This window comes from Phaethon lepturus, unplaced genomic scaffold (assembly GCF_000687285.1).
Source record: "Phaethon lepturus isolate BGI_N335 unplaced genomic scaffold, ASM68728v1 scaffold4889, whole genome shotgun sequence".
Taxonomy (NCBI): Eukaryota; Metazoa; Chordata; class Aves; order Phaethontiformes; family Phaethontidae; genus Phaethon; species Phaethon lepturus.
In genome coordinates this window covers 73,683-95,386 of record NW_010562636.1, presented here as the reverse complement: position 1 = coordinate 95,386, position 21,704 = coordinate 73,683, and the positions used below count along the sequence as shown (strand labels likewise).

Here is a 21,704-nt window from a genome sequence, read left to right as displayed (position 1 = left end):
TACTGAATTTTACATAATGTGTAATCACATAGCTAAAGGCTGTATGCTGTTTGTGTGAAAGTACCTTGATTTTGTCCATGCAGCCTTTATATTGCTTCCTGACATGAAAATAAATATTATTTTAAGGAATATATTGATGGAGTTTTTATCACACTTTGTTCTTAGCAAATTGTAATTAAATCTGTGGCTTTCCACACAGGTGCTGAAGATGTGTTTTCTTTACAGCATTTCAAGAATAGGTTCTGCATAATTTCCCTTTTTAAATCAGTGATAGTACTCAAGTTTAAGAACCTTAAGTCAACCTTTTCGAAAACCTTGCCCTCTCAGGGCCATACAAGCAGTGTTTTCTCTGAATTCAGCAGCAGCAGCTGAATGTATAGAGGACTCTGAAGTCTCTACTGTCTCTCTTTTTTTTTTTTATTTTGCATTTGTTCATTGCCATATGTGTCTGAAGAAGTTCGCGAGAGGTTCTCCTCCCCCGTTCAGTTCCCCTTTCTCACTTCCACTTTGCCTCTGTCTCCCATATTTTTTTTTTTTTTATTATTTGGGGAGGGATTATGTGGCTTGTTATTTTTGTTCTGTGCATTTTCACCGTTAGTACTGTAATCTCATCAGACCTAGTCATTGATGGTATCGTTCTGAGACATGCTCAGGAAGAGGTCCATGCTGGAGGTGCTTTTTCTGTGGTGGTGTGCTTTTTGCCATGGACACTTCTTCATGCCTCCAGTCCTAGCAATCAGCCTACCTTGTTTCAGAGCAAAGGAATCATGAACATTTGACTTTACTGTGTTGCACTCAGCAGAAGTCATCTTTGTTGATATTCCCTGAACTATTTAAAATCTATCTATACCTGCTCAGTCAGCTGACTACATACATTTCATCTGTGACAACTCTGCAGTCATTTAATGTTTTCTGTCCGCTCTTTACTGATTCAGACTTTCCTTTCTGACTTTCATTAACTCTTCACCAACCACAACAGAGTGAACAGAAATTGATGCTAGCTCCTTCCAATTCCAGATGCTCTAATGGAGACATCAAATGATTTCAGGCAGCAGGTACTTGTAAAGAGTAAAAAATTTGACTAAAAAAATAAATCACTGCTTCTATTTACTTAGGAATATTTCTACATAATTTCTACTACTTTCTGCTTTTATAGAGTTGTTTTTGTAAAAATATACCTTTAAATTTTTTTTTTCTTTTTAGTGAGTACAGCTCCACAACAAAAGCCTGTAAGTATTGTTATATAATTCAAATTAACTATCTTATTTACTGTGTTTCTGTAGGTATTAGTAGCTATTAGACTGTTGGTAGTCTCTACCCTTTTTAAAAGCTTCCTTTGAATAAAGCTTTTATCTTTCAATGAACACTTGCTTTTAATGTCTTTGGCCTTACCACTTTTAAGCACAGTATTTCTCTGGTGGAAGCTCTCATAGACTTACAATTCTATAGCTATGTCAAAGAAAGTTAAGCATTGCCATTTTCATCTCTCGAGGAGTAATCCATTCCGTTCAAATCCTGACAAAAATGAGTGCATGCACTAAATATCATGCATTGCAGATAGCTTAAGGACTTCAAGGCCTTAAAGTAGAGGTTTTTTATGAGGTTTGAAAGATCCTTTTCCCATATACATATAGCGGATAACCACTCATTAATACAGCTATTTAGAAATACCTAAGGTCAAACCTGCTTTCTATGTCTGTGTGTACAGAATGTATATAATTTCACTGGGCATACAACATGGATGAAAATTAACAGGATTATCAAATTAGCTGTCCAGTTTTGATTGTCCCGTAGCTTCTTTTGAAGATAACAGGATTTACAGATAAACTTTTGAGAAAATAGTATTTCCCTTTGTTCCTTGTACTTTATTTTTTAATTATATGAGGATTTCTTACTGTGATACCTAAACAATGAATGAAAATGGAATACATCTAATTTATCAGATAGTAAAAATAGAAGTTAGAATTCAGTTAAAATAAAAGAAACTGTTTCAGACCTAGCTCAGATGTGTTCATTTTTCTTTTCTTTGTTATTGTACCTGAGTTTTTCAATCCTTGTGTTATATAAAATGTGAAACTTTTCATAATGGCCATCTGTTGTTTGTGATTCATATGTTTTGGGCCAGAAGTGAATAATAAAAATGCTTTCCTTTCACAGGGAAATAGCTGAACACCACAGAATTTATTTACAATTCTTTACAATTTTCAATCTCTGGCTTTCTTGAATCATTTTTCTCAGCATATTTTTTCTGGTCATTACCTGCATTGTACAGAGACAGAAATCATGTATAAAATTTATATGTAAATAACTAGATATGATAGCAGAATATCTTCCACATGCAGTGTCATCTGTTGACCTAGATTAAAGTTTTAGAGTATTATGCTAGTTGAGATTATAGGATCATAGGAATTTTACTGTGGCATCTTTGGATGAATTGTGCTCTTGTATCTAATATACAACCATGTAAAATAACTGTGTAAGATTTCGATAGCTTTTTTTGCTTTGTATAACCCTATATTGCTTCTGATTTGAAGTAAAATGGAAAAAGCAACATATTTACTATATTAATTGCCATCCGGTATTTTCAAATAAGAAGTAATCATACTGCAAGTGAATTTGGTGTGAGATGCCTTGAGAATAATTGTTTAGGTTTTTTTGTTTGTTTGTATTCATATTTAGGTTGGAAAAATATCCAAAAACAAAAAGAAAAAACTGAAGAAAAAACAGAAGAGACAAGCTGAGCTGTTAGAAAAACGCCTGCAGGAAATAGAAGAACTAGAGCGAGAAGCTGAAAGGAAAAAAATAGAAGAAAATGTAACCTCAGCTGTACCATCAAATGAACAAGAAGATGAGTACCACCCAGAGGTGAAACTAAAAACAGCTGATATAGAAGAGGTAGTAGATGAAGAACCTGGAAATGATGATGGTTAGTATTATCTGCTTTTATTGGCCCTGAATTTACTGTTTCAGCGGGGAAAGTAATTTCAGCATTGCGTCTGATGAAGTGAAGAAAGTCTCCAGACTTTCCTAGATCATTAAGTTTCATTTTCTCCTGTAGGTAAAAATCATAACTACAAATTCTAAAAAGGAAAAGTGAAGTCACACCTACTATAGAAGTGAATAAAAACGTCAATAGCAATCTAGCTATCAAATCCCACAAAAGAGCACATAGAAAATTCAACAGAACAGTCATCATACCACATTAAGTGGCATAACCAAGTATCTTGGTGAGATAGAGGAAGAATAAGATGCATTTGTATTCTGTAATATTAAGGTAGTTGCAGTCATCCTTACTTTCCCCTTTTCTTGTTAACAAATGTTTGTTGTAATGATCTATTCAGGTAATAATTGCAGCTTCTTCACTAAAATTCTTAAGATGTCTTGTTAAAAATCTTGTTTAGTCCTGGTGGTTTGGAGCATAATTGTTATGGTCCAACTCTGTTCTGGCTTCCCTGGTTTTCTTGTCAACTCTCTCCACTTCTGATAAAAATGTAACTACTGAGACTGTCTTTTGGTTTCGTTTCATTTAGTTTCGTTCTGCTCTTACTGTGAATTTCCCTGCTTCTGTGATGACTCCCTGTTAGACACAGACTGAGTAACAGATTTGTAAAGCTTCCTTTCAAGACCTTGTATATCTTCCCTTCATAACATTCTTCTATTTTGAATTGTTCCCTCCTGAACCACTCCCCATTGTTTATTTTTTCCAACAGGCTTACTAGGTTTTTTTCTTTTGCCTTTAATTTTGGTTTTTAAGGTCTTTGCATATTTCAGTGATATTCACTGTTTCTTGCATGTTATGTCAGAAGTCAAGTAGTTACTTTTACAAGTAGTTAAAAAATCACAAGTGGGTAAAAGATTTTAATGCCTAATTTCAAATGGTATGTTGATGTATGATCTAATGTGTTGCTCACGGAAATTTTCCAGGTGAAGCAGAAGATCAGGATGAAAAAGAAGACACAGAGAAAGAAAACACTGAAAAAGATGATGACGTTGAACAGGAACTTGTCAACACTGACCCTACAGACCCTAAGTGGATAGAATCCCCCAAAACAAATGGCCATATTGTGAATGGCCCATTCATATTGGAACAACAGATTGAAGATGAAGATGAGGAAGAGGAAGAATGTCCAAATCCAGAGGAATATAATCTTGATGAGCCAAATGCAAAAAGTGATTACTCTTATAGCAGCTCCTATGAACAGTTTAATGGTGAATTGCCAAATGGACGTCATAAAATTCCCGAGTCACAGTTCTCTGAATTTTCAGCTTCAGTGTTCTCTGGGGGTTTAGAATCTGTAGCTTGTGGTTCTGCTGTTTCTGAAGGATCAACTGTCACTGAAAGAGAGGAGAGCAGCCCATCTCACGACAGGAGCAGAACAGTTTCAGCTTCAAGCACTGGGGATTTGCCAAAAAGTAAGTATTCCTCTTAAGTGGCATATACTGTGCTTGAAGTCCCTTGGAGCTATAGATGATGTCTTATGTAGAATGAGCAGTGCGGTTAAACCTTATGTATATGATTTATCTATGTTCAGTGACACGTGTATGCAGATTTTACTTTTTATTTGTTTTGGGTATTTTGGTGAAAATTCGGTACCAAGCCTTATGCGTAGGCTGTCACACGTTTCTTTCAGTAACAGAAAAGGACCTTTCAATAACAGACAAGAACTCTGATCACACCATTTCCCTGACTTTGATTGAACACTAGGTCTAGCACTTTTCAGTGATGCTGGCTTTACCTACAGGTGAAGTCTTAAAAGTTTTTAGTTTCTGGGTTGGTGCCAAACTTCCTCATGTCCTGGCCTGCTTGGTGCTTGAGTCTGAAAAGTGCCCACTGAAACAATGGTGCCCGTGTGCCAGCCTCTGCAGTCAGTTCAGGCTGCTCCCAAATGCCCTTCTTCCTAGGCACTCTTCAGGCTTGGGGAGGGATGTGGGATATGGGGTCAGATTAACCATAGCAAGGGCTGGGCTACAGCTGCAGCCCACTACTGAGAACCCTTTTTTCATTGCTGGCTGATTCACCTTCTTGGTTTCATCTACACTGAACATTTTGCTCATTGAATTGTACATTGCGTGAATGCAAAATCTCAATTATGATTATTTTAAATCCAGTATTTCATCTTAGAGTTCTTGCAAAACAGCAGAGCAGGTATCTAGAAATGAAGGGGAGGCTTTCACGTTACTTTGGTCCCAAAGCATTCTGGTGAATTTTGAACTCCTAGGACCAGGTTTCAAGGAAAAGCAAATATATTAATTTTGAATGGCTTTTAGAAATGGAGGGGGGAGAAAAGCACTTTTGATTTGAGTTGATGGGAGACTTCCGTCTAGTAGCATGGGTATTACATTAAAAAAGGAGGCAAATAGGTGAAATAGAAAGGCAGTGCTTAGGTTAAGAAAAAATTGTAATAGTCTCATTAAAGACAATAGCTTAGCTAAGCTTACTTTAAATGAATTGGATGATTTTTCTTGCATTCAAACCCTGGTGTTTGATAGATGTACCTTGGGACACAATACAAAAGCATTCTTGCTGAATTCAAACAAATCTACCATGTTAAATTTTAAGAGGAGAGCAGAACTGAGGTTTTTGGTTTTTTTTTTTTTTTTCCTGCTGTAGAACTTGTTTTTAAGGGTGTTAGATAAGTTATTGTAGATTAAATATTTGCATGGACAGGTCAGTCTACACAGGAAAGAGAAAAGGAAGTTTATAGTTGCAAGTAAGCATTATTCCCATAGTTAAAGGGCGGAAGGTGATCATGAGATCACGTAACCTGACTTCCTTGTATGACAAGCCAGTAATATACCATCTGTTAAGCCCAGTAACCTTTATGTTTAGCTTAAAACATATTTTACCTGCTCTTGATTTCAACAAACGATAAAAAGTCTAGTGTGGTTGAAGTGTCTTCCACTGCTCAATTCTCAGAACTGTTTCAGAAGAATTGTAGCAAGTTTGGATTTGTCTGGCTGCAGCTTCTACCTGTTACTTCATGTTATATCTTTTCTCAGTCGTATTAAAAAATTCTGTAATATGCTTTATTTTCATTCATTAATGGTTCTTTTCTCTTTCAAACAGTTCCCCTCTTAACCTTTTATTAAAACTCAACAAGATGAATTCTTTGTCTCTGTAAGGCATGTTGCCAACCCTCAACTCATTATGGCATTTCTGTATTCAGCATAGTTCTGGACATGTAAATTCTGGCCACCAGAACTGCTCAGATCCAAAACTTTTGCCTGTAAATCCTGTTTATTGAAGACCTGGAAGGTGAAATCTTGGTGTCATTGCAAAGAGCTGGATTTTTGCCATTAAATTAAATAGCTCCCAGGGTATTACGCATAGGTTTTATTTATAGTGCCAGTGGCTAAACGATAAATCTATGGATTTCAGCTTTAATAGAGAAAATACTGAGACACTAAATCTGTAAGCGCATAGAAGAAAATAAGATAGCTTAGGAGGAGGTCACCAAGCCTGCATCAGCATTGTCCCAGATGAAGTTACTAAATTTAAATAGAGATGTATTGAAAAATACAATTGAGTGTATTTGTTGGTTTGAGACTTCAGAAGAGCAGTTCACACAGCTCATTACACAGTCTGACAGGTAACGTAATCTGCAGGTAGGCAAGAAGTGTGAAATAAAATACAACTGAGTAGAGCTGCATTTCTGGAAAATGTCAAGATCCAGGCTAATAAGTCTTCCAGTCCATCTCGTTCTACTCTGTACTCCCTTAAACAATGTACAGGAGGTTCCTAGATGCCTGATAGCCTCTGGCTTTGTGCTCCTGGCAGCATACAAGCAGAAAGCCTCTACTGCTATTTGTCTGGTGTGATGTGTAAAACCCTCATGCTTCCAGAGAGTAAAGCTGGTTTTGTCATCATGAGAGAAGCTTATCTCCATAGCTTACAAAAAACCACTATTTTATTCCTCCTTGATGCTATCTCATCAGGAGCAACTTACAGACTTTTTGTGCAAAGAAAGAAGAAAGATATTAAATTCAGCCATAGCTTGGGGACTTCTTCCCCAGTAAGAGGAAAAGCTGAACGTTATTAATAGTAATGGAATCAGTAATAATGTTGGGTTAAAGAGTAATAAAACAGATCAAGGTATTTAGAAAGAAGAAAGATACAAGAGTTGCAGGCAATATTTTTAAATGGTGCTACTTCTTCATGATAACTTCAGTGCCCTTTGCTTATACAGAATTAAATTTTATTTGTTCCTCTCTGTCTAGGCATTGTTATACATTATTAAGTAACATGGTCTCATCTCTTTTTCAGGATGCTTGCCTCATTCAGTGCACAGACCAATTTGTGTTCAGTGGATGAGCAGCTACTAAGTTTTTACCTTTTTCAAATTCTCACTGCATGACCAAATGCCCTTAATATAGATCTTTAATTTCCTCATTACTCTCCTCATTCCATTGTTTGAATGTTTACTGAGTATACTACCATGCTGAGGCTGTGAGAAGAGGAGGTGATATTTCTCAGTTTTACAGAACTAGGACACACAAAAGTGAAAATCAGAAATGCTCACTAATTTGGTGCTCAGGTTGAGCTCCTTTGGATGTTTTTTTGAGAGTACTTGTTAAAAGTATGTTCCTTTTGACCTCACTTTCAGTTGTGAATGATCCACGTTTTTCAAATTCAGTATCCAAGGTCTCATATTCAGCTCTCGGAAAATACAGGACATAAACTTCGTGAGTTCCTGAGAAAAACAGAGAAGTGTAGGCACTTGCCTATTACCTTGTCGGGTCCCTTGGTTAGAAGAAGGTTGAAGCAAGCTGTTTTCTAATGTCATATTCAGATGTCTTGCTGATGAGGCTTTTTTCCCCTGCTTCATTCTGCTTTGTTTACTGCAGTCCTTCACCTTCAGCAAGACGTGTGGGAAGGATTTATCTAGCACTGTCTTTTTTTCTTTTTTTTTTTTTTTTTTTTTTTTTTTGCCAGGGCTACTGAATTGAGAAAGGTCTTGTTATTTCTTGAATAATGCATGTGATTGTGTTTAAAAAAAAGTGAATAATGACACTACTACACAGCATACTCATAAGGGAAGACTTTAATATTAAAGCTTACTAGTTCCTGTCTTTTAAGTTCTGGATCGCAACCTGATTCTTGCAGTGTGTTTTACTTTTATGCCCTGTATTGGTGCTTTTTAAAAACTTGAGTCTTGGACTCCATTCCGGCTTTTTGAGAGTCCTGTTTTGTTGAGGTCACTGCCCCTTTCATCTTCTGCCATTTAGTCATGTCTCTTCTTTCCTTCTCTCCCTTGGTGGATCCTGCCACTTTCTTTTCTGGTTGGCCAGTATTTCAGTGCCCTGACGTCCCAGGGCATTTTTCAGGCTTGCTGTCCCAGCAGTTGAAGATCGTCATCTGATTTTTGTCATTCCTAACTCACCATTCAATATCCTGTATTTTTTCTCCTTGTCCCATGTCTGATGTATTTTTCTCTTCCAAGTCTTAAAACAGTTAACAAATCATTATATCCCCACTGGAGTCCCAAGTGCCTTTCGCATCTAGTACATCTTTCTTATCTTACCTACAGTAGTAGCTTTGGGACAAGGGAACTGAGATGAATCCTCTGCTGATATGATATCCTGATATGATCCTCTGCTGTGATTTGTGATACCTGCTTCTGCCTTCCACATTGAAGTCAATCTGCTTTCTTTCCAATGCAATTTAGGAGATAGCAGGTGGTATATCAGAACAAAGAAAAGCAGCAGTCCTCCCAGTCTGCTGTCAAGGTCGTCAGTGTCCCGAGACCCTCTAAAGATTGCAGAATTGATTAAAATTCTACCTTTTTAGTCTGGGTCATACTCAGTGCAAATAGGACCTTCAGAGAACTTTGATTCAACGCTGAATTATCTGTGAAATAGGTGACAGTCCCCAGGGTTCTCAAATTAGCTAGGTTTCCATGAGTCTTGCTCCCCTTGGGAGAGATTTTTTTTAAAAAAAGAAAAAATTCCAGCCAAATTTTATTTACCTTAACCAAGAATGGAAGTGCAAAATTTTCTCAACCAAACTGTTCCAAGAACGTATCTTTCATGTGGAATTCTTGGAGTTTGAATTTTAACGTTTTCTATCTGAATCTATGCTTGGAAACATATGTGCTGTTTTTGCTTAGAAGCTCCTCTGGATATTCTAATAGTAGTCATGTGGCAGTTAAAGAATGCAAAAAATTTGCGCTTGAAATGTAAAGTTAAAGATCCTATTTATGTTGCCTTAATTTCTTGTAACATTCAGCAAATTATTTTGATGTCTCCAATGTATTACAAAACTGGATAAAGTGTCAAGGAAGAACTGCTGAGAGATAATGAATAGTATGTTCAAAATACTAACTAGTCTGCATTTTGCTTGTGTTAGCAAAAACTCGTGCTGCTGACTTACTCGTGAATCCACTGGACCCAAGAAATGCAGATAAAATTAGAGTTAAAATTGCTGACCTGGGGAATGCCTGCTGGGTGGTAAGTATAACTACATTGTTTCAGCTATTTAGTCTTCACTGTTTAGAACAGGGCTCTTTATTGTTCATTTTTGCCATTAATGTGGTTCTTTCTGTTTTAGCATAAACACTTCACAGAAGACATCCAGACAAGACAATATAGATCCATAGAGGTTTTAATAGGAGCAGGTTACAGTACACCTGCTGATATCTGGAGTACAGCATGTATGGTAAGAACAGTACTATGTGTATTTTACAAGAATAAACCTCCTAAAGAGAGTTGTTTGTTTAGTGAGGAAACCTGATGAGGATGGTTCTGACATTTTGACACAAATACATTATCATAAATTATGTTGTATCAGATAACTGCTGCTGATTGTTTCCCTTTATTTGAATTTCTTAAGCATTCTTAGTCAAAAGTAAGTATTTTGGAGAACATTTCTAATTTTCATTTGATGCATTTTAAACTTGCAGTCAAAAACATGTGAGTTTGGAGGGAAATACATGTATATTTTAAATGTCAAAGTCTGACTGAAATAGTACAACTGCATGTTTCCTTCTCGTCTTAGAATCTATGCAACTGTTTGCTGTGTTTCTATTCCTTTTTCTAGCATAAAGTAGCAAAACAGTGAAATACTTGAAATTCTTGCCAAGTGCAGTGAAAACATTCATCAGATTAGGCTTGCAAATCACAGCTTTAGATTCTAAACTTTGAAGAGAAGGAATTAATTAGTAAAATATGTGGTAACATTCTGTAGAATGAGATTTAACACAGTAAAACTGAAATGATACCTTTTTAGAAATATTTAAAGAATAGAAAAAGTAAAAAATTAATCATTCAACTTACTGAAACACTTACTCTGTTTGTAGTATCTCTTTGGGGACAAATAAGCTACATGCATCTTCTCATTAAAGATAGTTTTGGAAATACATTTAGAAATATCTTTATCTATTTTAAAAGTGAAAACTTATTCAAATCTTTATATTTTACAAATACATGTCTGAAAAGAGTAACTGTGAGAGGAGGAGGAGAAGACTCAAATACTAGACAGTTTGCAGGCGTGGGTGATGAGAAGAATTGCAGAGCTCAGAGAGAGAGGAGGAGGATTGAAAGGAACAAAATCCCACAGATATTATAAGCTCAGCAAGCCATGTGTTGGCAGTAACTAACCCATAAGTAAATTTGCAAGTATATTTTCTCGGGAGCTTAGTACTAGCCTTTGCTTTAATACACTGAAAAGAACATCCATTTCCAAATTTACTCTTCCATTTGGGGACAAAATACTATATTTTTCTATTAAATTGAAAACAAAGAATAGAAGATATTCCACAGTTTTGATCCTTAATTCTTTGAATGATTCTTCTCTAAACTAACTACAAAATTACTATAGAGAGTTTTCATTCCTTTTACCTGATATCTTTTAAACCTGATTGGAACTTGGTACCTTTTTATGGTATTGAATACCCTATATTCATCTTCCTTTAAGGTTGTACCTAGCCCCTGCTAATATTATACACCGTTCTGTAGCTAAAGCCACATAAAAAAGCTGGTCTGTTTAGGTTTGTGTTTAAAGAAAGTGGGGTACTTAATAGCAATATCACACCTAGGGAATATAATATTCTTACGGTATTTGAGGTTGTCCAGCCCCCTACGCTTTAATTCTTTTCCATGTTATATAAGTGTTACTGCTTTCTTCATGTGAGTCCTTTCTCAAACTCAAGGAAAAAAAAAGCCTAAAGGATCTCTGCCACTAGGAGTATCTTAATTCAGATTCACAATTATTTATGAAAATTCAGTATTTTAATGAGAAAATTATAATTTTGCTGTCTTGTTATGTAAGCTTTAAAGATAGTAAAGCATTTGAGGTAGAAATGCTGGAGTTCTGTCTTCTGCCACAGACTTTGGGTTTTTGCCCTTAAAATATGCTGTAGAAATTTTATAATCTTACAGCACTGACATAGTTGTCATTGTATAGTCATGTAAAAAAATAGAGATCAGTCTCTCAAGCTCACCCCAAAAATTCATTGTTTCAAAACCCCTCAGGATCTGCTTTCATTCCTGTGTGGTTGAGAAAATGGGTCAGAACACTGTGAGTGCTGATCCTGTATCAGATGGAAAATGGCTCTGAGGTAGGGGTTGACTTGAAGACCTTAACAGCTCTTTCTGCATGGGTCTTGTAACAGAGATTAAGGGCCAGGGAAACGTTCCTGATGTGGAGCTGCGAACTCCCAATTAATGTATTTAGGCTGTCTTTGGAAGTTATCTCCAATCCCTAAAGCAGCCAAGAACTGTGGGGTACTGAAGTGTTTAAATGCAGTTGTAGTTCCACTTGCTTACTCAAGTTTGGATTCCTTGTTGTACCCAGATGTGATTCCAAAAATGCCCTTATGGTTACCTTGCTCTTGTTTCATATTTAATTCTCTTTGTTCCGTAATGTTTACTGTTACATGTGTTTTCAAAAGGATTGTCTGCTGGAGCAGGAACTGGAGGTTTTGTCTGTTTTCAGCCAAAATACAGCTCAAAGAAGAGCAAGGAGACTTCTTTGTCATGTTGCTTTGCATGTCCAGAGAAGTCCAGAGTCATTAAGGACATTTCTGGAAGCAGTACTATGCGAAATGCGTGGTCTAGCAGTATTGCCATGACTTTTATTCTTGGTGAGTTTCCAGCCTTCCATACTTTGCCCAATGTGACAGTACCAAGCACACATAAAGTGGTGTCCTACTTTATTGCTCTATTGATGGCATATGGTATTTCTCATTTCCTTCCTTTTTAAAATGAAAAAAACCCCAAAAGTTTGACAATCAAGGGCTAGCTATATGTTAAGTGACCTAAGTTTGAGGTTGTGTTCAGGTTAGTTAAGTAATTGCTCTGATCGTATCCACCTGTCAGAAACACTACATTTGTGGAGGGGTCGGCAAGGTGCCTTGTGGCTTTGCAGTGGGAGCCGCTTTACATAATTACAGATCCTATCCTTCATTCTGATCATGATTTTGACTTTGGATGAGCTTTTCTGTCTCAGTTTCTCTGCTGAATGATTAATACACATACTGCAGAAGTGTGTGCCTGATATGAATGCTGAGAATTAATGTGAATGCCAAGTGCAGTAAGGTAGTATCAAAGCAAAGATGCGACATTATGCTTTTAAAACCCTTGCTTGCAACTGCGTCACTGAGCTTAAAGAGTGTTCAGAATATTTTGGCCTCAGTATATCCTCATCTGGATGGAATTGTGTGCAAATACATCTTGTAGATCTGTGTGTACCGACAACCTTCAAATTGTCGAGATTTCTGACCAGAATTCTCAGAGAGACTGACCCAGGTTTGCTCTTACCTCCTCCACATGTGTAGCTCTTGCTGACAGAAGACCTGGTGCTTCAAAGTCATGGTCAGGTTCTCCATCTCGATGGAGGTTGTTTAAGTTTCACAACATGGCTGCCAAAGTCTCCGGAAAGGGCCTGCTCACAAGTAGTCCAGAACACTCTGCTTAGTAGTAGACAGCACACATGAAGACTGCTTAGCTTGCAAAATAGAAGAGATTTTTCCGTGTGTTACATATCCACTAGTGTCAGATATTCTGGATCGTGTCTCCTGTTACTGAAAAAGTTGGCAAGAAAACCCTCTAACACTTCGTTTGAAGTTTTAGAAGACAGGCATTCTTTATTGCAGCGCTGGATGCACGGGGGATTGCTCCACTTAACGTGCATACCCTGAAACAAAAGTTCATCCTTTATATACCTTAAAGACATAAATATTCACACATTTTCTGAGAAATCTCTGCCTCCCTGCCTATCTACTACATTTACATAATGCTGGTGCTGCAAAACTACACTACGCATGCGCGGGGGTCTCGGCTGGTCGCCGGTCGTCGTTTGGGGAGTCAGCCCCTACTCCCTTTCCCCGTTTATGGTCCCGGGTCTCCTAAGGGTAGTTTCTTCTCCTTGGATGTTTGTCCCTTCTGCTGTTCAGCCAAGCGATTCTTTCTTATCATCCGTGTTTGAGCACTCCTGCTAGGATGTTTCTGTTCTCAAGGTTAAGATATCTTCTGTGTACTCATTAATCTCTTGGTCCTTGCTCTTAACTCTTCTTTGTTTTAATTTCATGAGGCCTCTTGGTTCTATGTGCACGCATTTCTTGTGATTAACTATTTACACATGGCTGAAATGTTAGCATTGAGGCAAGTATAGCCTAAGGACTATGAGAGTAGGCTGTTAAACATAATCACACAGTTATTAGGCTAAAGAAATCTTTAAAAGTTAAACTAATGATGTAATCAGTAACCTTCCAGAAAGTACATAAACATATCACTCCACTAAAAAAATTACAATAAAAACAGACCTTTCTTTGACTTAATTTAGGGTCCATAGGGTTTCTGTGTCAGGGATTTATGTGTACATAAAATGCATCAAACTTTTCATGTCTCCTGGATTTTATGAAGGATCGCTTGGGATGCTTGGGACCAGGATTCACTTGGGATCTTAACTTGGTCTTGTGCTTTATGGGTCTCAATTTGAGCATAAGGTTTTTCACTGTCTTTTGGTTGCTAATGAAATAATCTTGCTCACTGGGAGTAGCATTGACTAGCAGAGTAGCAGAGCTACTGGTTCATGCATTGGCTTGTAGTCATGGCATAAAGTGTTAACTCAAGCACAAAGGTTGTGTTTTTTTATAGCAGCAGCAGACTGTCTTTTTTCATCATAACATTCGCTTATTAATTTTACTTAGTTTTTAGTAATGAGGAGGGAGATGGTGATGATGATGATGTTTTTAAACAAAAACCTCTGATAACGGTGTCCTGAGCATGCAAAGCATCTGTGTTCACATGTGCACAGCAATGTTGAAGAATACCCTGCTTAAGAATCTGGCTTTTAGAACACAATATGTTGTGTCTACATGGAGTGCTTTCCTCACCTGGGCGCTGCTAGTATGGGTTGGCTTAGTCAAGCGATAAACTCCGTGATTTTGATGCAGCTTCCAGGAAAGAATAGTCCTGTTTTATTTGTATGGTCTTCAGTATGGGAGTAGCCAGAGGTTCTGATCGGGATTACTTGTGCTGGAAGTGTACATACACGGAGCCATGTAAGGACTCTATCCAAATAGCAAAAGAGGGAGAAATAACTCAGTGCTAATAACCGTTACCTTTCTGTTTCTTTTGGTGTTACATCAGTGAGTAAGTAGCATTGTAAGCCAGCAGCCTGTGAGCTGAATCTTCTAATTTTAGATATTCGGCGTAGCCCAGTTCTTGTGCCCCAAACCTCTTTGTATCAGATTTAAAGCATGAGAGGGAGTATCCTCAGGCCTTTACCAGTCTGCTGCTCAGGTGATCTGAGTCTCAGGATCTTTAAGAGAAAGGTTAAAAAAAAAAAGCAGGGGTAAAAAGAGGATGATGCATATCTTTGGAGGCCTATAATCAGTACATGGACGATGTGCTGTGAAGCTGATGAAAGAAGTTAGATGCCAGTGGGCTTTTCCAGACTATGACAGGGTTGATCACTTATTCTATGCTCAGCAAAGAAGGCAACAAAGTGCAACTTACATTTTTTTTTCCCAGGCTTTGGTGACCAAGGTCTGAGTGATTGCCGCTGTTGTTTGCTGGACATTTATGTCTTGCTAAGGAAATTGCACAGTGCCCTTTTTCTTCTGACAATATGGCCTATTTAAGTGGGATACTCAGCTGCTGTCATAGAAAACTAAACACTGGGAATCTCTCTCCACATTTATTAAATTCTAGAAAATTCTATGTTCCCTTGCTGTACTAAACTCTATTTTAATTCTGCCAGCAGGGAGGTGCATCTCTCGTTTTCACCCAGGAAAAAAAAAAAGGAACAGATTTGGAGCCAGCAGTGCCTTTGACATGATTGAAACCACCCTTGATCATTTAATTTTATGAGGCTGAATTTCCACATTTGCAGTATTAAGAGGGTTGCTTTCTATGGAGCAGAAACTGAACAGGCACTGCATGATTTAGCATTTCCTAAATCTCAGAAAACCATGGAACACAGTACTCTGCTGCTGCTGCCAAGAAATCCTGGCAAGATAAAGGAATTAGTACTTGCAGAGGGCATCCCTTTGTATTGCTGCTGGAAATGACTGCAAGCGCCATGATTCCAGTGCTTTCCTTGTTTATGCTCTTTGGAGACAGGAAAAGCACCTGATATGATGAGTCTCATATCTGCCTGTTGTTCATTACGTACAGTCGTGTTTGCGCTGCAGGGAGAAGATGACTATGTCACAAGCTGGAACACTAACAAGACGCTGTTTTTAACACTTAGCTGAGGTGGCTTTTGTGGTGAGTTGTGATTCCTGAAATATCTTCCTTTTATAATAAGAACTAGCAAATAGATCATAGCTGTAGATTGGCAGGAAGTCAGGGAAGGAGAAGCACCGTACTTGGTGTTTATCTCACCAAAGAGAATACAAGTGATGAAAGAGAACGGGCTGAGGGGGGAAAGGGGACAGGCAAACAGCTTTCAAAATGAGGAAGATGCTACTACCAGGCAAGCAAACTTACAGGGTGTGTTTTATTATAAGCATTTCATATGAAGAATGAGCAGAATATAGTTACTTATGATGTTAAAATTAAACCTACATGTCACTGCTTGTAGTTCAGCCCCCAGTTTTACTACTTTGCATGATGTCCTTTCATGTGGGGTGGAGAGGGAACTGTCCTTAACTACTCTACCTGTGTTGTAAGCAGGGAAGAAACGATCATGTCTCCATGGGGTTATGCGTGTCATCGTGCTGGTACGTGTGAGTGGCACATACCAAAGGTGTGATGACAAGCCTCAGTCTCCACAGAAGCAGTATTTTGAGGAAAAATGGCAAGTCAAGAATCTGGTTGAGAGAAGAGAAAAACTTCAAGTCACTAAGTTGCACCAGGGAAGGTTTAGATTGGATAATAGGAAAAATTTCTTCACCGAGAAGGTGGTCAAGCATTGGAACAGGCTGCCCAGGGAGGTGGTGGAGTCACCATCTCTGGAAGTGTTCAAAAAACATGTGGATGTGGTGCTTCAGGACATGGTTTAGGGGACATGGTGGTGCTGGATTAATGGTTGGACTTGATGGTCTTGAAGGGCCTTTCCAACCTTAGTGATTCTGTGATATTTTTCAGTAGGCAGATACAGTACAAAACACTGTTATTAATCACTGTACACCCTTTTTGAAGGTGGTGGGTGGACAATGTGAAACATTCAAAAGGAAATGATTTTCCAAAGAAACTGACTTTCCAAAGCAGCCACTCAGCACATGCATGATTCTGAGATCGGAGCGCAGTGAATAATAGAAACCTGTTTCCTTTTCAAGCATCCTGTGCATTTCTGTGTTTTGTATATCTGGCCTTTCTTACCAAGCACTAACCATGCAAAATGCCTTTTGTATTGTTTCCATTTCCTGGCTCTGCAGAGGGAGATATCCATGGGAGAACAAACTGTCAGCTGGTGTGCGTATCTCAAAAAGCTTTTTGCTCTTCATTCCGTGCTCCCACTTACCTGTGGAGCGGCATTCTTAAAACGAAGCCTAATTTTAAAGCAGTTACAATCTTCTCGTTCACCACTTTTCATTTCAGCTGGGGCAGAGAAACTCTGGTCAAGAGCCGGATCTTGTCTGTCAAAATAATAATTCTGGCCTATAGCTTGTTGCCCTTTTTCAGCTGGGGCTTCATAAGAGGAATTCAGGGAGGCTGATGCAGTCTGAGTGAATTGTTCTTCCAGTCCTCATCCCAGACAGCTTTCCCTAGGCATGCATCCATTTTCAAGCACCAGATTGAGTACACAGCTGTCACACAGTGAAAATGTAGCTAATGTGTGATTAGACATGCATCCATAATATATGATAGTGATGCCAGCAGTTTAGTATTGTGGTAGGTTCATATACAGTTGCGTGGCAGGAAAGGAGTCTTAGCCTCTTGAGAGCCTACAAAAGCAGCGGTGTGACCATTTCTGTGAAAGATTCTTCACCTGCAGATGGAGAAAAGCAGCCTAGGCTGTTTCTCTGTGATAACCTTAGGAAAGTGGTAAGTAGCAATTGCCAGTACAGTCAAGTAGGGATGGATGATTGCCTTGGGCTTTTCTGCCATATGTTGAGTGTGCTGTATCTCATTTGTTATCTCCATATAATAATTGAAATCCTGATTTCTGTTGAGGTAAATGTCAACATGAAGTAAAAAAGATCATGGTATTTCAAAGTCAGAGTTCCTGTCAAGCAATTAGTTTTTATGAACGAATACTTCCAAAGGGAAAGTAAGTAAATGTGGTTAATCTGTATTTGTAGCATTATAGAAATAATAGCCAAATTTAGGTTGAAAGGGATCTCTAGTAGTCTACCTCCTACTTGAACTAGGGTTAACGTCCAGGTTAGATAAGGTTACCCCGAGCCTTATCCAGTTGAGGTGTACATATCTGTCAGGATGGCATTTCCACAGCCTTTTGGAGCAGCCTGTCCCAGTGCTCAGCCAATCTCACTGAAGAATTTCTTCCTCAAACCCCATTGGAATTTCCCATCTTGCTGCTCGTGTCTGTTCTCTGTTGATTGAGAAGAGTGCGTCTTGGTCTTCTCTGTCGCTGCCTGTCAGGCGGTGGAGTGCAGCAATTAAATCGCCCCTTCTCCTTTCCTTCTCTAGCCTGAAAAAACTCAGCCCCACCAGCCTCTCCTCCTGCATCGTCTGCTCAGCCCCCTGACATCTTAGAGGTCCTCCCTGGTCTTTCTCCAGTTTGGCAGGGTCTCTCTCATCCTGGTGGCCCCAAACCGGTCACAGGTCTCCAGAGTGCTGGGGAGAGGGGAAGTCACTTCCCACTGAGGGCTGGTAACACGCTTGTTGTGTACAGTCCGGTAAGTGGTTAGCCTGCGTTACCAGGAGAGCGCGCTGCTGACCTGTGTCCAACCTGCTGTCCTTCGGGGTGTCCGCCTCCCGATTTTGTCACAGAGCGTCAGCGACTTACGAATTGGAGCCTGCGTGGTTTAATGTACCTGCAGCTGGGCGCAAAGGGTCGCTAAGTACTGAGGAGCGCTCGGGAGGTCCAGAGCAGCACTGCATTGCCAGAACGGTGGTTCTGAGTGCCAGCAGCAGAGAGCTCTTCTTTCGGTGGCACTGACTCGGTGACGGGCCTGCACGTGCTTTCTGGTGTACCGCACCTTTGGGCATGAGCTTAAAGAGCGGAAGAACTCTGATACAACCCAGAGGTGTCATTGTCCTTCTTATGGCTATTTACCTGCTTATTAATGTGTTTTTAATGCTGATTCTTTTACTTTATGGTAAAAACCTAGGTCAAGGATTTACTCTTCTTGAAATGAAGCCAAATTAATTTAATTTATCTTGTACTATGTAGCCAGTCCATCCTACAGATACCGAGGAACCTGTGGGCAGGTTGCCACAGATGAACCTGTGAGACGTTATCCTGCACAAGTGCTAAGAAGTATTGTTACAGATATTTATCACAGCACCCAGAAGGCAAGGCTGTCTCTGGACTGTCCCTGTGTGCATCTGAGTCAGAAGTTTCTTCGTTCTCAGTGCAGAGTCCTTTAAGGAGAGCGAGGAAATGAAATGTCTGAGGTGCTGCGGCTCCAGCCCATGCTGGGCATGGAGTCAAAGCTACACAGAAATGAAAAAGGAAGCAGCAGCAGCATTTTGAGAAGCTTTAGTTTCTCTTTGGCAAAAGGGTGGTATAAATATCCCAAATCCACGAGAGCTTGCAGCTCTTACTATATACAAACAGATCGAAAATTCAGTGTATCGCAGTGGTATGCTTACTTCTTGTGCTTCTCTATGAACAGTTTATACAGTTTTTCCGATTTAAGCTTTAGTTCCATACAGACATATCAAGCTATTAATACTTCATTTTGGGGGATGGAAGCTTTATTCTTTTGCAGTCTACCTTTGTGGCTAAATTAAGCTGCATTTCTGTTGTTCTCCAGGAATCTGTGTTAAATAGCAACGAATTTCTTAATGTCCTCAGAAATGAGCCCCATCAGCATGTGTTCTCCTGGGAAAGTTGGTCCGGCTCTTAGAGTGAATATAATCCCATGAGATACAGAGGAGACACTTGGGACTTCTCGGTCTCCTCTCAAGAGAATAACAATATTCTCGGTGTTGCGTTTAGAGATCCCTACCAGTGATCTCTTCTGGCTACTCTAAAAATTTCTTCAGTTTAAATACCTGGCAATTTATGATCCTTGAGATTTTTTTAAGCTGTAAAATGAAAACTCTCAATCTTGAGCTGAAAGTAGAATAAAGGAAGAAAGTGAATGATGGTTAATTAGTGATGGTGACTTTAGAAATTAAAGGACCGACAGAAGTGTCAACATGGGGCATTGTTGCTTTCTTGGCTGCTGTGTGTGATTGCAATGAATTATTTTGGCTATAGCCCACTTGGATGACACTGCAGTTCACAGCTTGAAAAAGCCAAGTACCCATAAATAGGCTGAATTTATAGGTGATTTAACAACTCCAGATTACGAATTGTAACAGAAGAGTGTATATTTTCAGGAGACAAATACTTTATAGTATGTGTTCTGACGGAGTGAAATACCCTCCTAGAGCTGCGCCAGGGAGTTGTGCCTGATTTTTGGAATGATTTTCTGGACCAGATGCTTTCCCTGGTCTTGGAGATGGAAAATAGTTTGATGTTTAAACCACCTGGAAAGAATTAGACTCCTGTGGCTGCTTGGGTAATTGGTGACCCAGAGCGGAAAGAGAATAGTTTAACAAATTAGGTTAGGTGAATCTTTGTTTGTACACAAGCGTGGACTTCTCGTGGTTATTTCAGTGCTTTGCAGCTTTTAATACGCATTTTACCCATAAAGAGAAGCTCCGTTTTGCCCTGCCCTGACTTAGGGGCAGCATCCCATCGAAGCATGGCGGCGGCCTGAAGGGCTCGGTCGTCGCGGTGTCTGCTCTGGAGTCCTTCGTCAAAATTAGTCTCAGTATTTTACCCCACGATTGCAGTATTTACTTTGACTTCTGCTTCGACAAAAAGACCTTTTTAAAAACTGTCCTAGATTTAGAGTCATCAAGGAAGCTTACCCTGTTTGCTAATTTCAAGTGATTAATTATAGTTATAAATGGATTTTATTTCTGATTCAGACTTTATTATTTCAGTCCCCAACAGGCATTCTCTGACAGATAATTAACCTTCAGATGCAAGTGTAGCTCTTTATTAGCTATTTAGGACTACCCCTCTCTCAGCTTCATTAACTTACACATATTTAACATGATCAACAGACCACACGAGTATGTTAAAAAATGCTTAACGCCAGCTTACGCTGATGCCCCCTTCACAGCCCCGTGCAGCCGGGGCTCAGAATCGCTTCCTGCGCAGCCGGACGCTGTTCGGGACCGGTGCTGCACATTGCAACACAACCAAAACACTCCTGGTCGGCCGGTGGAGGCCCAGCGCTTGCTGGGGAGGGACCGCGGTTCCGCGCTCCTTGTCCACCTCCGTCCTTCATCCTGGTCCACCGAGCAGGTAGAAACGCCTGGGGTTTGGGTGTGCTGCCTGTTGCCAAACCTCCAGCCTCTCGTACCGACGGGGCGCGTGCGGGGCTCTCTCCGAGCCTGGGTTCCTGCTGTCGTTGCACCGCAGGAGTGATGGTCGCCAGGTAAGTGGCCTCAGTCTCAGGTCCAGTCGTAGGCCTTTAGCTTTGAGTGTTCGTTCCTTCTTGGCTCTGGGATAGTTGTGAAGTTTTGCTCACATCTTGAGATTAAAAACAGTATTTCTGAAATACCCATAAATATGTCTGTTATGTTATAGGCTTTTGAGCTAGCGACGGGAGATTATTTGTTTGAGCCGCACTCTGGTGAAGACTATTCCAGGGATGAAGGTATGAATCTTTTGAGATGCTGTTTGAGTTTCTGTATATTTTCACGCTCCTCTTGAATTTCCAGTGAGCTTACAGTGGGGTTAAGTCTTGTATTTGAGTGAACTGTTCATACACATTGTTTTCAGAATATAAATATGATTTTTTTCTTTTTAGTTTTAAGTTCCATCACTAGCAATGGGTGGGCAAAACCTCCCTTCTGCAGATACTCATCTACTTAACAACTGCCTGAAGGAATTAAACTGCCCTTCTTGTAAGATTGCATATGTGTGGAAACCTGATTGAGAATAACAGCATTTTAGTTTAGAAAAGAAACGACAAATTTGAACTTTGTAGTATTTTCTTCTCATAAGAGTGACACTGGAATAATGTTTACATTGTGTACTTTTATTTGAATTAGGAAATGACTAATTTTTTTTTTAAATCAGAATTAACTCCTGCTTCCATCTGTATACCTGTCCATTTTCATGC

The 21,704-nt window shown here is 39.3% G+C and overlaps 1 protein-coding gene across 1 annotated transcript in view; it reads left to right on the top strand.

Annotated features, from left to right (window-relative positions):
* Positions 1-21,704, top strand: part of SRPK2 (SRSF protein kinase 2) — a 100,515-nt gene that overhangs the window by 70,374 nt on the left and 8,437 nt on the right. The window contains exons 8-13 of the mRNA XM_010294324.1: positions 1,204-1,229; positions 2,680-2,926; positions 3,925-4,413; positions 9,347-9,447; positions 9,548-9,655; positions 21,167-21,236. Of these exons, the coding sequence (XP_010292626.1) occupies positions 1,204-1,229; positions 2,680-2,926; positions 3,925-4,413; positions 9,347-9,447; positions 9,548-9,655; positions 21,167-21,236 (1,041 nt within the window). The remainder of the gene's footprint in view (positions 1-1,203; positions 1,230-2,679; positions 2,927-3,924; positions 4,414-9,346; positions 9,448-9,547; positions 9,656-21,166; positions 21,237-21,704) is intronic.